General features: G+C 49.7%; 5 protein-coding genes across 5 annotated transcripts; 4 read left to right on the forward strand and 1 right to left on the reverse strand.

Annotated features, from left to right (window-relative positions):
- B0J16DRAFT_351820 (uncharacterized protein) lies at positions 1-2,603 on the forward strand (the record flags this gene model as incomplete). The annotated part of the gene is made up of 7 exons (XM_046129234.1): positions 1-457; positions 618-1,384; positions 1,518-1,740; positions 1,828-1,925; positions 2,085-2,102; positions 2,154-2,453; positions 2,507-2,603. Coding segments are annotated over 7 exons (1,960 nt in total), but the record flags the coding sequence as incomplete, so codon positions are not given.
- A 262-nt stretch (positions 2,604-2,865) lies between these two features.
- Positions 2,866-4,097, reverse strand: B0J16DRAFT_351821 (U1 zinc finger-domain-containing protein). Its single transcript, XM_046129235.1, has 6 exons — positions 4,022-4,097; positions 3,956-3,961; positions 3,794-3,895; positions 3,598-3,740; positions 3,493-3,546; positions 2,866-3,440 (listed from the first exon to the last, which is right to left on the reverse strand). The coding sequence occupies exons 1-6, from the start codon at positions 4,029-4,031 to the stop codon at positions 3,159-3,161; spliced, it is 597 nt and encodes a 198-aa protein (XP_045977203.1). The 5' UTR covers positions 4,032-4,097; the 3' UTR covers positions 2,866-3,158.
- Positions 4,098-4,150: 53 nt separating this feature from the next.
- B0J16DRAFT_351822 (endoplasmic reticulum vesicle protein 25) lies at positions 4,151-5,157 on the forward strand (the record flags this gene model as incomplete). The annotated part of the gene is made up of 6 exons (XM_046129236.1): positions 4,151-4,229; positions 4,384-4,457; positions 4,496-4,594; positions 4,666-4,678; positions 4,726-4,791; positions 4,876-5,157. Coding segments are annotated over 6 exons (613 nt in total), but the record flags the coding sequence as incomplete, so codon positions are not given.
- Positions 5,158-5,695: 538 nt separating this feature from the next.
- On the forward strand, positions 5,696-7,322 carry B0J16DRAFT_351823 (tryptophanyl-tRNA synthetase; the record flags this gene model as incomplete). Its single annotated transcript, XM_046129237.1, has 6 exons — positions 5,696-5,803; positions 5,843-5,894; positions 5,960-6,199; positions 6,505-6,544; positions 6,576-6,881; positions 6,936-7,322. Coding segments are annotated over exons 1-6 (1,056 nt in total), but the record flags the coding sequence as incomplete, so codon positions are not given.
- Positions 7,323-7,569: 247 nt separating this feature from the next.
- B0J16DRAFT_351824 (Flavinator of succinate dehydrogenase-domain-containing protein) lies at positions 7,570-8,647 on the forward strand. Its single transcript, XM_046129238.1, has 2 exons — positions 7,570-7,945; positions 8,005-8,647. The coding sequence occupies exons 1-2, from the start codon at positions 7,732-7,734 to the stop codon at positions 8,442-8,444; spliced, it is 654 nt and encodes a 217-aa protein (XP_045977206.1). The 5' UTR covers positions 7,570-7,731; the 3' UTR covers positions 8,445-8,647.
- The last annotated feature ends 5,969 nt before the right edge of the window (positions 8,648-14,616 follow it).

Here is a 14,616-nt window from a genome sequence, read left to right on the forward strand (position 1 = left end):
TCCACAATTATTGAGACCTGTTGTTAGTGATCGTGCTGGTTCAAATACTACCGTTGGAGAATCCCAATCTGGCTCCTTTACAACTGCCCGAGAGGATCCTCTGTCGTCCGAGGACGAGGGTAGGTCTGCAAATAACAAGAACTCGCGATCAAATGTTCGTCACGTTTCCGACACAAGTGCCCGTGGTCGCAAACCTGACACATTGGGTTTCAATTTGGCCAACTTTGCACCTCCATCAGAGGGAAGCAGTGTATCCAGATCGCTAGGAGGGGATTGGGGCCACAACGATAGCGACTGGGGTTCCGTGAGCGAGGTAGAGCAGGAATGGGACCATAATCTACAAAGAATGGTTACTGTCAAGAAGCGCCCCGAACCACTGGATATGATGCGATCAAGTCCCGCACGGGCAAAGGTCGTCGAACCAAACACGGTCACATCGACACAGGCTACCAAAGCTGTGGGGCATGCCTCTGCACCAGAGAGCCGAAGCTCTTTCTACGAAAGGCCTTTCAACTCGAGAAATTCCTTCATCGACTACATCGAGCACTGTTGGAAGTTCCGACCCGCGCAGAATGTCTGTGATCTCAAATAAATCCACCGTCTCAACTGTTGTAGAGGCATATCTTCTGGACCCGACTCCAAAGAGACAGAGGACTCTGCGGCATGTACGGAAACAAACCATTTTGCGAGAACCTACCAACGCCTCATCCGTGTCAACGACAGACTCTCTAAAATCGGAGAGGTCACAAAACGATGCACGAGCTAGAACACGACCAAGTGCCCCAAAATCTGAAAGTCAGTCTTCTAACATGACGGTCAATTCTATGTCCAGTAGTAGAGCTCGACGCGAGGTTTGGAAAGCGGGTGGCATACCAGTGGTTGTTGTGCCCGATCGGCTGTCGTCTCATAAGACTAAATCGAGAGAACCATCATTGAGGTCTCATTCAAGCCGACGGTCAAGCCGTACTGCGACCAGTGTCAGCCCTACACTGAACGATACTCCATCTACAAGAGGTGAACCTCCTATTGTTCGACGCCCAAACCGTGGTCGTTCGTACTCTTTGTCTGAAAGCTCCGACGAGAGAACCATGGACTATCCACCTATTGTGCCAGCTCGCTCATCTTCTCTCTCTGCTCCTACCAGTCGTAACGGCTCAAGGGCCAGTTCTTTGACGGCAGAGAGCATGAAGCTTCATAATGCCCTGCAGGAGTATCTCAACAAGAAGAAGGATTCCCAGAAAGTGCCCGAAATTCGATTTTCAGAAAATGGCCCTACCACGCAGGCGCTTTCAAGTCCTTCCCAAAGTCGCCGACGGTCGAGCTCGGAACATCATGATGATGGCTTGAATATCAAGGGATATGGCTCGCAAAACACGCCCTTTCTGTGGCATCTGTTGATACAATGGGACAAACCCAGTGATCACGGAAGCTCTAGCTGTGCAAATGTATCCTCACCAGAATTCATCTCTGCTGATGGTTGACCATTCCACAAAGCCCTCCGAGTCTGCAGATCAGAGTCAGACTGAGGCGGAGGAAAACCTGGACGTTCCACTACCAACAGACTCCTCGGATGAGATTCCTACCACACCTCCCCAACCTACCCGTTCCCTTGCCGATGTTGATTCCCCTCTTCGAAATCCCCGAGCGCCCCTGAGCCACCGAGCCACGCGCCGGTTATTAATTTCATCCCCGCGACAACCGTCAGGGACGACCCCCGCGCACGAGAAGATGGCGTTATGGGTAATTATTTTGAGGCAATGAACGAGAAACCATCCCGCCGACCTTCGATGGTTCGTCGTGCTTTCAACCGTACACGACGTCACTCAGTGGATTATTCCTCTCAACACGAAGACCATCAAGCTTTCTTTCTCGAACTCTATCTCTTTCGCGTACTGGTCGGATCAGAGGCATGCCGACTATGGAACGTGAACCTGAATATCCTAGTCCCGACGATAGTCCTGTGGAGGAAGACAAGCTGCATCCTTTTTGGCGCCCGCAGTGGTCCAGTGATGAGTTAGATGAATGCGACGGAGACTGTGATGATGACTGTGATATTCATTGGCCGGCTGAAACCGGCTGACGAGATCTATCGATACCCCCCGGTGGACAATCGACCTAAAGGACCGCAAAGGAGCTTCAGCTCTAGAATGAAGCGCACGTTTGCTGTCCTCCCCATCTCGCGAGGGTTCGTATTATACCAGTTACGATTGGCCGGCCACTGAGCGTCGTACCATTGGACGTACTCCAAGCGGAAACCTTCGGGTCATGAGGCACCGCTCGAGCTTCGATTCCTTACGACGAAGCTACAATGACGACGAGAGACCACATTCTGCGGATGGTGATGTCAAGAGATCGTTTTGGCGTGCCAACAGTGTCCAGAGGCGAGCCAGTAAGGAAAAGAGGCGTCTTTCCCTGGGAAGTAGGCTGGAGGAGCTGCAGAATCTTCCGCGAAAGTTCAGCGAGAAGAGACGTGAAAAACGTTCACAAGAGCTTCGCAAGAAATTAGCGGACCAAAGGAGGTTCGTGACGGGGTAGGAGATGTGATTCGATCGAGCACAGCGCGCGACCACTACCAATCACACGAAAGCACGACAACTTATTAGGTGCTTCTAAAGACGAAAGGAGTTCTTCTCGGGATGGGTAGGAGGAGAAACAAGACGCTCATTGCTATTACAGAAGATACAAAGACAAAACTCACGACTGAGATGACTCACGCTTTACGAATGATGGGGGATTACGAAAACGGTTATGCTTACGGTTTGCTATCTGAACTTTGCTACGAAATGGTCTACATGAAATGACATTTGGAGGACACTGCGCTTTGCTACATGGCGGTGGTGACTGTTTATGTACGATAACTAATACATATATATATATATATATATCTATCTATCTATCAATTTGCTTGCGTCTGAAAAGACAGCATACAGGAAGCGACTGACTCCTTAGACTATTTGCATTTAAGGAATGTGAAATTTGGTTTAGTCAAAATCTACCTGTCTGTAAGAAGTGTATAAATGTTCCTAGTGTCTAACCTAACAATATCCCAAGCTGGGATACGTCCCATTTTCCCCAAAGCTTGCCTTAACGCCTAATTCGCCAACAATGCTATGGGTGAAATCAGCCCAAAACGCCGTCCTTAATCGCTAAAGAGAGGCCTATCGCTTCTCATGTCCAGGAGGTCCGGCGCCGGGAGGAGCAAATCCAGGTGGCGGAATACCACCGGGAGGGAACCCTTGACCAGGCGGAGGCATGCCGGGCATACCAGGAAACGGAGGAGGAGCACCACCAGCGGCACCAGGAGCTCCGGGGGCACCTGGAGGAGGGAAAGGGAAGCCACCAGGAGGAGGGAACGGAAGGCCATTAGGAGGAATGGGCATGCCGTTGGGCCCAGGGAATGGAGGGCATAGGAGGCATGCCTCGACCACCGCCAGGAGGAGCTGTCCGGAGTTAGGGTCATTCTCAATTGGTAAGATCGTGAGGAGCACTTACGAGGAAATTGTCCGGGAGGTGCGCCTGGCATTCCAGGGAATGGAGGAGGAACACCTGACGCATGTTAGTCTTCTATTCCTCATATCATGATATCTTGGTACTTACCACCTGGGAAGCCGAAGGGAGGTGGATGGAAGCCTTGGCCAGGTTGATTCTGAGGAAGCATGGGATTTGCGTGGGCCTGACCCTCGGCAGCATAAGAAGAAGTAATCGAATCAATAACGACTGGGCCTTCTCGTGGCCGATTTCTATTGATGTTGTTAGTCGCATAGTCGCATCGCGGGTTGGAGGGAAAGCGTACGTTGGTAGTAGTCGACTACATTTCGTAAATGGTTTCGACCGCTGTTGTGAGCCTTGCGCACACTCATGGAGTCGTGCGTAAGGTAGACATCGCAATAATCGCCTGGTGATAAGAAGTCAGTCGGAGGGGTCTTTGTCGATTCGCGCGTACTGGGGAGCTTACAGAAGACTGTGACAGAAGTTAGCGGGAGTCCTCAAATGTTGAGTAGGTGGGAAGATTCAAACTTACACTTGGGCATCTTGAAGACAAACGCGATCGCTAGTTTGCAGATTGTCAAGATAGCTACATAAAACGTATGCTATCATGTAAGTTGAGGCGCGAAAACAACTGGAAGTTGACAAGGCTGCCCCACACGTGATGGCGGCGACAAGGCCAAGGCCAAGGCCCGATGTGATTGGTTGCAAAGCTAACCTAGGGAACTCCCTCTTTCCCGCTTGTGGGTCACAGCTTCGACTGGGACACCTTTCAGTTTAGAGGTCCAGTGCAAGCCCTTGTCTATCTGTATATCCTACGTAGCCTTTCCTCTCCAACCTACCATCCTCGATACGATTTAACACTGGGAGAGGAAGACCGACTTTTCGACTACACAGCGTTCGACCACGACAATGGCTCTTCAAAAATCATTGCTGCATACTTCTGCAGCGTTTTGCTGCTTGTCAGCTCCGTTAGCGCTCTCAAGTTCGACCTTATCGCAGATCTAAGGAGCGCTGTGTTCGCAACTTTGTCGGAAAGGACACCCTCGTTGTGGTGACAGCGACCGTCGATGGCCACAAGGGAGATGGCATGGTTGTGAACCTATACGTATGTTGCGCCGAATTGAGGACAGATTGGTCTAGTTAGGAAAGGTTAGAGTCTAACATGCATGATTGCAGATTCGCGATGCCGGTTGGCAACGAGTACGGTCGCCCCAGAGATGTTGTTGGAGAGTCAAGGCGACGTCTTTACCTCTCACGCCGACGCTGCTTTCGATGTCTGCTTTGAGAACGTTCCTTCTGGATGTACGTCGACTTCCGACTCTAAGCATGTTGCGGCGTCACATGCTTAGCCCATATTTTATTATCGACATACTGACAATTCTTTAGCCCAGCGACTCAACAGCCCCACTCGTCACATTGAGCTCGATATCGACATTGGTGCCGATGCCAAGGACTGGTCCGCTATCCAGGCCACCGAGAAGCTCAAGCCTGTCGAGGCTGAGCTCCGCCGTATCGAGGAGATCACCAGCGAGCTTGTTACCGAGATGGAATACCTTCGCGCCCGAGAGCAGAAGCTCCGAGACACCAACGAGAGCACCAACAACCGTGTCAAGTGGTTCGGTATCGCTACCACTTGGCTCCTCATCGGTCTCTGGCTTGGCAGATCATGTACCTCCGAGCCTACTTCCGATCCAAGCATCTTATCTAAAAGAGTGTTTTTGCATGCGTGTTATCTACAGTGGAGCTCATTGGTACCATAAAGAGTCGGATGTTTTACTAGAGGTCATGAAGAGGTCTCGTCGCCATGCAGTCCTTGGTCTCTATTAAGTCCAACTGTGTAAGTGGTCCAAGATTCCGGACATGCTGGCGTTGGAATTCGTGGCAGGTATATGATTGGAACTGGAAGCAAGGCTTAGTTCTTGCCAGATCTAGAGTCTGTTTTGAAGAGCTGAGTGTTACAAAAGTCATGAAAGAGAAATAATTTAACGTCTATACATATCAACGCTATTCGTTGACATTTTAAAGTCCACGCGATCATGATATTCATGGGACAACAGGCCTCGGCCAGTCCTTAATGTGGCGTGTGCTTGAATAGCAATTGTGGCTGGATGGTTCGCTCTGATTGGTGCGCTGTCACTCATTCCGTGACTCAACTTGGGAAGGTGCTGAAGCCCGCGCTGCCCCTCCATACCCACCAGCTGGGCTCTTAGAAGAAAGACCCCGCGATACCTCGACAGAACAAAGGCCCACTTCAAGTTTCACCACCAAGATCAAATCGAAATAATGGCGGACCTTAACCCCTCCCAAGACTGCTGTTCAGGACCAGGACATTAATCCCTGTCCGTTGAAGGAGCTCAAGGCGAGAACGGCGAGGTTGCTGCTATTGATTACGATGCCATTTGCTCGTGAGCGCCACACCAAAAACCAATTCACACCAAGGTTGAATTTTGGAGCTGACAGGATAATTAAGGAAGTGGAAGACCTCAAAGATCGACCATGCGCTTCTTGAACGATTCGAGCAAGTGACAGGCAAGAAGCCCCATCGCTGGCTCCGACGCGGCCTCTTCTTCAGCCATCGCGACTTCGACAAGATCCTCACCAAGTCCGAGCACGGCGAGCCCTTCTTCCTCTACACCGGTCGCGGCCCCAGCACTGGCAGTCTTCACCTTGGACACACGATTCCTCTAGAGTTTACAAAGTGGCTGCGGATGTCTTTGACGTGCCTCTGGTTTTCATGTTGACGGACGACGAGAAGGCTTTGTTCAAGGACACATTGACCTTTGAAGAGACTCTGAACTACGCTATGGAGAACGCTCGAGACATCATTGCTCTTGGTTTTGACCAAAAGAAGACTTTCCTCTACAGTGACCTCCAGTACCTGAGTGGCCACTTCCTCATGAACGCCTGGGAGTTCTCTAAGCTGGTTACTTTCAACCAGGTCCCGTGGAGCGTTTGGCTTCAACGAGAGGTAGGTCAAATTGTCAAAGTCTTCGCAAAGATACTAATTGAATATAGCACCAACGTTGGTAAGATTTTCTTCCCTTCAGTCCAGTGTGTTGCTGCTTTTGCGACATCTTTACCCCGAGATCTGGTCTGATGAGCCTGCTACCACCCGAACAAAGGCGCTTGGCAAGATCCAGTGCCTGATTCCCATGGGTATTGACCAGGATCCTTACTTCCGACTCGTCCGAGATAACGCCCACCGCATGAAGAACCCTTCGCCTAAGCCAGCTTTGATTCACTCCAAGTTCCTCACTGCCTTGCAGGGCGCTGGTGGCAAGATGTTGATTCACTCCAAGTTCCTCACTGCCTTGCAGGGCGCTGGTGGCAAGATGTCATCTTCAAACCCCAACTCGGCCATTTTCATGACCGATACTGCTAAGCAAATTAAGGTGCGTATGCAATTATATCATACTGGGGACAAACACTAACAGAGATTCTCTCAGAACAAGATCAACAAGTTCGCTTTCAGTGGTGGCCGTGAGACACTCGAGGAGCACCGCGAGAAGGGAGGAAATCCTGATGTCGATGTTGCTTACATCTACCTCACCTACTTTGAGGATGATGATGAGAAGCTCCAAAAGGTCTACGATGACTACAAGAGCGGATCTCTTCTCACCGGAGAGCTGAAGAAGATGGCAATTGAAGCTCTCCAGCCTGTTGTCCAGAGCTTCCAGGAGCGAAGAGCTGCTGTCACAGATGAGGTTCTTGAGTCATACATGAAGCCCAGGAGACTACAGTGGGGCGGAAACCCAAACCCCAAGCCCAAGGAGGATAAGAAGAGAAGGAGAAGGCCGAGAAGCCTGAAGAGAAGAAGACCGAGTTGCCCGACCGTACTGCTGAGAAATCGGCTTAGACATGGAGGCAACAGAGATGAAATCCTCTGTACGAGAAGGATATAAAACAATGTTTATGAATTAAAAAAGGGTCGTTTTTTCTTGTACAAACCCAATCTCTCTTGTGACACGATGTTGAACCATTTCGATAATGCTGCTGTTCAAGTGTAAGTCATCTGCCGAACCCTGTGAGATGCTACCCCGGACCCACCCGTTCCGACATCGAAATTATATCATTCGGCCTCGGCTCTCAAGCCTTCGGAATCTCAACGTCAACGACCGGCGCTACGTTCATTTCTTGTTTGCCACTATTCTACCAAATAAAACTCCGGCAGTTACCAGGAAGACGACTACAATTTTGAATATACTAAACTCCCACGCAAATTACAGTCAAGACACAACCAACATGGCCTCTTTCGTCTCGCGCTCGCTGCGTCCAGCCGCCGCTCGCCGCATTGTCTCAATGCCCGTTCGACCCCTCTCTACAGCAGTCTCACTACGATCTGATAACGTCTCTTCGCAAGAGTTTGAGGTTGGCGAACTTCAGGGTGCCAAATTCAGAGTCGAGCCTCTGCGTCGAGTCGGCGAGGACGATGCTACCAAGCGAGCACGTCTCGTCTGTGCGTCATAATCCAGCATCGACCACGATAGAAACCCTTGCTAACATATACCCGAATAGACCAGTCCCGAAAGCGTGGAACTCTGGAGTCTGATCTTCTCCTCTCTACCTTCGCGGCCGCTCACCTGCCCACGCTGTCCCCCGAGCTGCTCGACCAGTACGACCGCATCCTTGACGAGAACGACTGGGACATTTACTACTGGGCCACGCAGAAGGAGGAGCTTTCTTCCACGAACCCTTCGTCCTCCGACTCGCCATCCACCAACAACATCAACGCCAAGCCACAGTCCGACCAGGTCACTCGCCAGCCTCCTTCGGGAGAGTGGGCACAGACGGTAGGTAACTTCAAACCAGCTTACAGACCTGTGCCCGCGCGCTGGAGGGATAGCGAGATCCTCGAGAAGTTGAGGGCTCACGTGCGAAGTCGCAGTGTCGACGGTGGTGAGGGCGGTGGTATGGGTTTCATGCCCCCTCTTGAGCCTCCTGAGGTTAAGAACTAAGCGCCGGTTGTTGGAAGAAGAAAATGCCGAGGGGTTATGTTATAAAATATCACGAAGTCATTGTACTATACGTCAAACATCATGTATTATCACGGCCACAGGGCCTGGAATTTTAAATCTCAAGATAGAGCATGCATAGCATTGTAAGATGCGTGGGGTAATCATCCAAAATATAAGATGGGTTTTGAACTCACTTTCCCCGATCTACTTATCTCTTGTATTGACAACGAAAACCACACATGACCCCTTCCGTACTGCCCTGGATATGCCTCAGGTCAAGGGAAGTCTGCAAGGGTAGCTGATACGCCTAGACGGCCAGAGAAGCAGCTGAACTTGTAAAATCTCAAAGGGCATTGAGAATGCATTGTGTATGTCGGAAGAGTCTTGTGCCATCGAATGGGTGGTTTAATGGTTATCTATCTGGGCAGTGATTTAGCCTGCCGAGACGTATAACCTTCACTCAAGAAAGAAAGAGAGATATGCTTGGCTGTAATATCATTCCTGATGCCCCAGTGATACAGCTCTTTGAGAACTCCATTAGTGACCGTGAGGAGGGTATCTTCTCATGGCGAGGCCAGGTGTTGGGCTTATTCTACGTATAATATCGATAACGATATGAGGAGTATTGCTTTGTTTATCGCCGGGTTCATCGAGAAATGATGATTTGGCACTGCTCAGGATCCTCGGCGACTCAGCGGCAGATGGACTTCCATCTCGCGCAGCATGGATCTGTGTCGCTCTACATGCAACCTCCTGGTAGTCATTGTACTCAGTTGAAGTTCGTGGTATGTTGTAAGCATCGAACGAGATGCAGTATTATCTCAGCGGCGTTTAAGTCAGCAATTTTCGACCTTTGTTGTTGAGTTACAGTTCCACAGCGGTGATTGTGAGTGACGAATTGAGTGTTGATCTATGCAGGGAAATAAGACGAGAATAAACATGATACACTTTTCAGCCCTACTAAGCTGACTATCGTGAGAATGTACAACTGTGTCACATAAGATGTTACATATAATCTTTCGGTACAGTCTATTCAAGTGTGAGGACATCCTCGATTTTATGTCGGCCATGAGTATTTGGTTGAGTGACAAGCAAACTGACTCTCGCCGTCCCGTATACAGCTTTCTCGGGTTTGTGATGCTAATGAGATGATGGAACACATATCAATGAAGGATGGACATGCTATATATGATAACCAAGCCCAATGAGGCTACGAAATCAATTCATTCGGGAGATTCTGCAAATTCTATCTTAACTAACCATCTGTCAAGTATCACTCAACGATTCTCAACGTCAATAGTCTAGGGTAACCGCATACTCAAGTGGAACATCTCATATATCCGAAATGATCACCATGTCCCGCAGCTCTGGGTCAAGCTAAACAATTACATAGACAATCAGAGCCGGATTAAAACCACCTAACTACCGGTTTCCCCATGGAGACTTACTTGGAAGATTGCAATGCGTCAGAATCACAGCAATATTACTCTATATGGACGTATATCAACACGAGGCCAGCATGCAAAGCCGTTTAAGGCTTGGCACACCCAGATACATACACACACCACCATCACTTCTCAAGTCCGAGACGGGGTTGTACACCGAATCTCGATGAGGTGCCATCCCAGATCTCGATTACCATTCAACAACCGATCTCTTTGTGAGACGGAATGACTTTGAAGGCGGATACTGGATGCCACCTAGACGGACCGACGCGCCAGCGAGCGGACTGCGCTGCGGGTATTTTGGGCCAACCGCCGTAACTAGGAAGTGTTAGACCAGATTCTCGTGATACCAGAGAATGGCCTATTATATTATGGTTGCAAAGGGGGTACTCTAAAGGGGATGCGGTGTTGCATCGCTGGAATGGGAGATAACAGCATGTCGCTCGGCCGAGTCCACTTAAACGTCATGTAAATGACATGGGGCATTAGAGTTTGGTGGTGAAGCGGCTCTGCTCTGCTCTGCTACATGCTTCAAGATTGTTTCCAACTCGAACCGAGCAAGATTTGGATCGAAGCGGGGATAAGGACAAGACTGGGCCTCACCTCACCTCACCTCAGCCCAGAGTCTTGGACCCATCTCGTGATATCAAACTTGGCTTCGACTTTAAGTTTCCAAGTTTCCAGAACTGTCAGTTTGGTTCAGATTAATTAACTGTCTAAGTGAGTCCGTCTGTGCTGGTAAAATCTGCGTCATAATCCAAGACTTAGCGGGTCTTGTTCCTGGTGCTTGCGGGGGGAAGCAATTCACGACATGGATGCCATGAGAGGATCCCAATTGCCCATGCCATAAGAACGATGCCATACCGAGTCTGTGTGTTTTGTTGAGCTTCTACCGCAGGCTAGATTGGCTAAAGAAACGAAGCGTATGGATACACTACTACAATCCCGCCCGTCCCCTGGACATCTGCATCGGCGCCAGCCAGTTTAGTTCGTGGAGACGATAGGAGCTTGGTGCTTTTGAGATGATGGAAAAGCTTGGAAATGGACACTTGGAAATGCAAGACAAGGCACGGCTTGAACGGAACGGTGGCCCAAGCTAGCCTAGCCAGCCAACCTGGGTCTGATCCGGGGATGGAAGAGCGAAACTGGACTGTGAGTTCGAAACGGAGATCAAGGAAGCAACCATCTTGTGCCTTGTAAGCTGTGCCGCAGTATACGGTAGCATAGACGCTCATCTATGCACGCTACTTCAGATAGACGAAAAATACGAGGTAAAAGCGACATCAAGAAATGTGCGTCCTTTAGTATTGGAACGATAAAACAAAATGCCATTGATGTAAATATGTTTATAGTATATTTGTATTCGATACGCTCTTTCAATACTTCGAACATCTCCAGCATCCAGCAGCACCAAGACAGTTGCTGAAAGGGTGAGAGTACAGCAACAACATGGACAGAGTTTCCTCATATCAACAATGGCTGACGTCATAAGCAAGTCATATTGTGCTTCAACGTTATCGACTATTGACACAGTGTCTGTACTCGAGCGTATCTGTACATCCGAGATGACACTGTGCTTACTCCGTACTGGATGGATCTGATTTCCTGAGATTACCAATCTTGTCTTGCTTCTGGCTTCTCTTTGGTCGAGTTGATACTCGCAGTCTTGTTTTTCTCCACGCAAGTGACAAAAGGGCCACCTGTTGAATCTCTCCAACATGGATCTTTGAGTACCGGAGACGCCACCAGAGATTAAGATTGAGATTGATAAAGTTTCAATAGATATTTGAAACCCAGTATGATCACGGGGTAAAGCACACTCGTGCGTGAACACATGCAACTGCTCGTGAATGCACAGGCTGAATGAAGGATGCGGTTCAGGGGGTGGTTGTTAGCGTAAAGCCTCGATTTGTAAGAACGAGAACCTATCCAGTTATGAGCCAGTATCAAATCGATGAAGTGAAGAGGGTGGAGGTTTCTCGCCAGATCGCCACTAACAAAGGGGTCATCAAGATTCAAGACTGGAAGAATGGAGAAAAGCTCCCGTTGAGACCCCCGACTCACTCAATGTCTGGATATGAACCTGACCGAGGCAGGCATGGGCCAGATAGTCGGTCAAAACTGTATTGGTAGCGAAAGGGGCTTGCAGCAGCAGCAGAACAGCAAGCAGCAAGAGGACGTCGAAAACAGCCCGTTTTTTTGTTCCTACCAGCCTACCAAGCAAATGCGAGCATGTGTGTGCAGTGCTAAAGAGTTCAGGGGGGTGTTGCAACCGACGATCCCTCAACAACAACGCCTCGAATTATAAATCCATGGGTTACCGAGAAGGACCGTGAGCTCGCCTGCGTGTCCAGTACCGGACAGGTATAGAATGAAGTTACTGGGAGGCATATTGCATATTCATCAGCAAAGAATAGAGAGGCCAATACAAAATTGTGACCGTGATTGATCTCGGTACCGGAGTAGATGTCAAAAAAGAGGCGGGGAACTTGCTCCCCCCCCAAGCCTCAACCATAGAGTTCCAGCAGCACGGAGCTTTTGCACCAGCACTTAAGCATTGATTGCATGAGCTATGAGCTTGTTAGTGACAGCTAGTTGATAGAGTAGCAATCTGGATCTGGATCACGACTGAAACAATGGAATAGTCGGGATTAATCAGGGAACTGAACTGGGAAAACGGTGCGATCCACGGCCAGGCTGAGAATTGGCCAGACCCAGCATAAACGCTTTCCAAGACTGAGCGAGGGTGGTGAAGGAATTGGTGTTGTTGTGAGGATGGATGAGGTGTCGAACAAGGCACCTCCTTGCGTCATCGCGACGTGAAGCAAGCCAATTGGCTTTGATGAGTGGGAATGACGGTACTGCTCCGGTGCAAGGACCCACACCCTTCAATGGCTCCTGCTGCAAATAGGGTGTGGAGCCATGAAAAACTCATGTATCCGCACAGTGTCAAGCTTTCGATATCTCATTTCAAAGATTCCTGATAACTGGGTCCAACTGTTAAAGGTAATTGCGACCTGGGGCGGTTGCTGTTCGGAGATTGTTTCTTGTTCACTTCAAGCCAGCAACGTAAATCTCAATCGTAACTGCGGTTTGCTGTATATACTTGAGAAGGTATCATGCAGTCATTTAATCAAGGCACGGTGAGTGCTCGGTGGAACTTAACCCGTAATCACCGATTCGTGAGATGCTGTTCGAAAATCACGATCGACTCTGCTTCTGGTACATTTCTATGGCCCTTCTGTTTCCTTATGCCGGGTTCTTGATCAGTGAAACGCTGTCCCCCTAGCTTCCTTGCAAGTCAACTAAAGTGATTTGCTCCGACTCGAGGTATCTGGTTGGTTCCCCGGACCTTTTTGGAGGTAAGGATCGAACGATGCAATCCAGAATACAGTGCACACAGTGCTCAGCCGGGGTGTGGACAGACCATCAGGCAGGTGTAGTGGGTTTTGTCAGCCGGTTTAGCGTCCCCTCAGTTCGGGCAGTCCTTTCCTTTATTTTCGCCCCCCAGGCTTTGACTACTTTCAGGAGCCAGAGCCCAGCCGCCGTCGCCTTTTTTTCTGCGCCTACTTTTTCTCTCGCTGCCCACAACGTCATCTCTGACGTCTTTTCTCAATCTAATCCTTTCACAATCCTCGTCCATCGACGCAATCCCGCAAGCAAAGCAACGCCCGCTTTGTCGATATTCTAGACACAGCGCGAATGTCCATCTGAGGCTATCATATCCTTTTTACTTTTCGATAGGCACGAGCCTCAACTCCACTGCAAACGTCTTTTTTCGCGTTTGTGCCTGTCTTTCGATATCCCCTAATTCTCAACCCATCTTTCGCTTAGTTTGTCTCTTAACTGTCTGAGAGACGCGCGCCTCTTGACCACATCTGCTTCGATTGTCTCGAGTCTCAAGCAATTTCCCCAAATACATATCCGCGCGCTCAAGCATCAAGGCTTAGGGCGCATTCTCTTGGCTGGAGAGGTTTCGGAGCGTATGCTGAGCGCTGTTCGCGCTGTTGACTTGTCGAAAAACAGTCTTCGCCCCCGGTCTATCTCTTAAACCGTCCCGTCCTGTAGTAAGAGTCGCAGACGGCTGCCGCGCTGCTTTTCTGTTTCTTCCTCGCCTCTGACCTCATTTGACTTTTTCGTCTTCCTCCATCCTTTGCTGCTCTTACTGCCACCCACCCCACACGTCCAGTCCAGTCCAATACTATCAACCTTGCCGCCCGCCCCAGAATAATACATCATCGTCATCATGGGGACTACAACTGAAGCCTCTGCTGGAGGTGAGTCGAAGTCCCCCAAGCAGTCCAACAGCTCTCCTCCTCGACCTGGTATGTTCTTGCTTTCCCGTACTCCAATTCCATTCCTCTCCCTGCAGCATACTATCGACTTCATCTCTTCCACATACCTTTTCCGTTTCCGCTATTATGACGTATACTCGTCATCAGTCTTAACATCCATATCCTATCTTCTTCTTCATCCTCTTTCGTCATCGCTTTACTTCTCCGTCCCTTGTCCTCCGTCATTGTCAACCTAATGCCTTTTGCGTCAATCTGTCTGTAACACTTGCTCACATCTCGCCCTGCTGCAGATACCACGACCGACGCGAAGGCAGCCGATCCGCCCGTCAAAACAGAGGCTGCCAATGCCGAACAAGCCAAACCCCTTGCGCCTCCTCCTCGACCCGGCCACAACAAGGCAACACTCCTGACTACTTCGCGGTCCAGGCCGGC

Source organism: Fusarium flagelliforme (genome assembly GCF_020744385.1).
Source record: "Fusarium flagelliforme strain FIESC 12 MPI-CAGE-AA-0113 chromosome Unknown B0J16scaffold_15, whole genome shotgun sequence".
In the NCBI taxonomy this organism is placed as follows: domain Eukaryota; kingdom Fungi; phylum Ascomycota; class Sordariomycetes; order Hypocreales; family Nectriaceae; genus Fusarium; species Fusarium flagelliforme.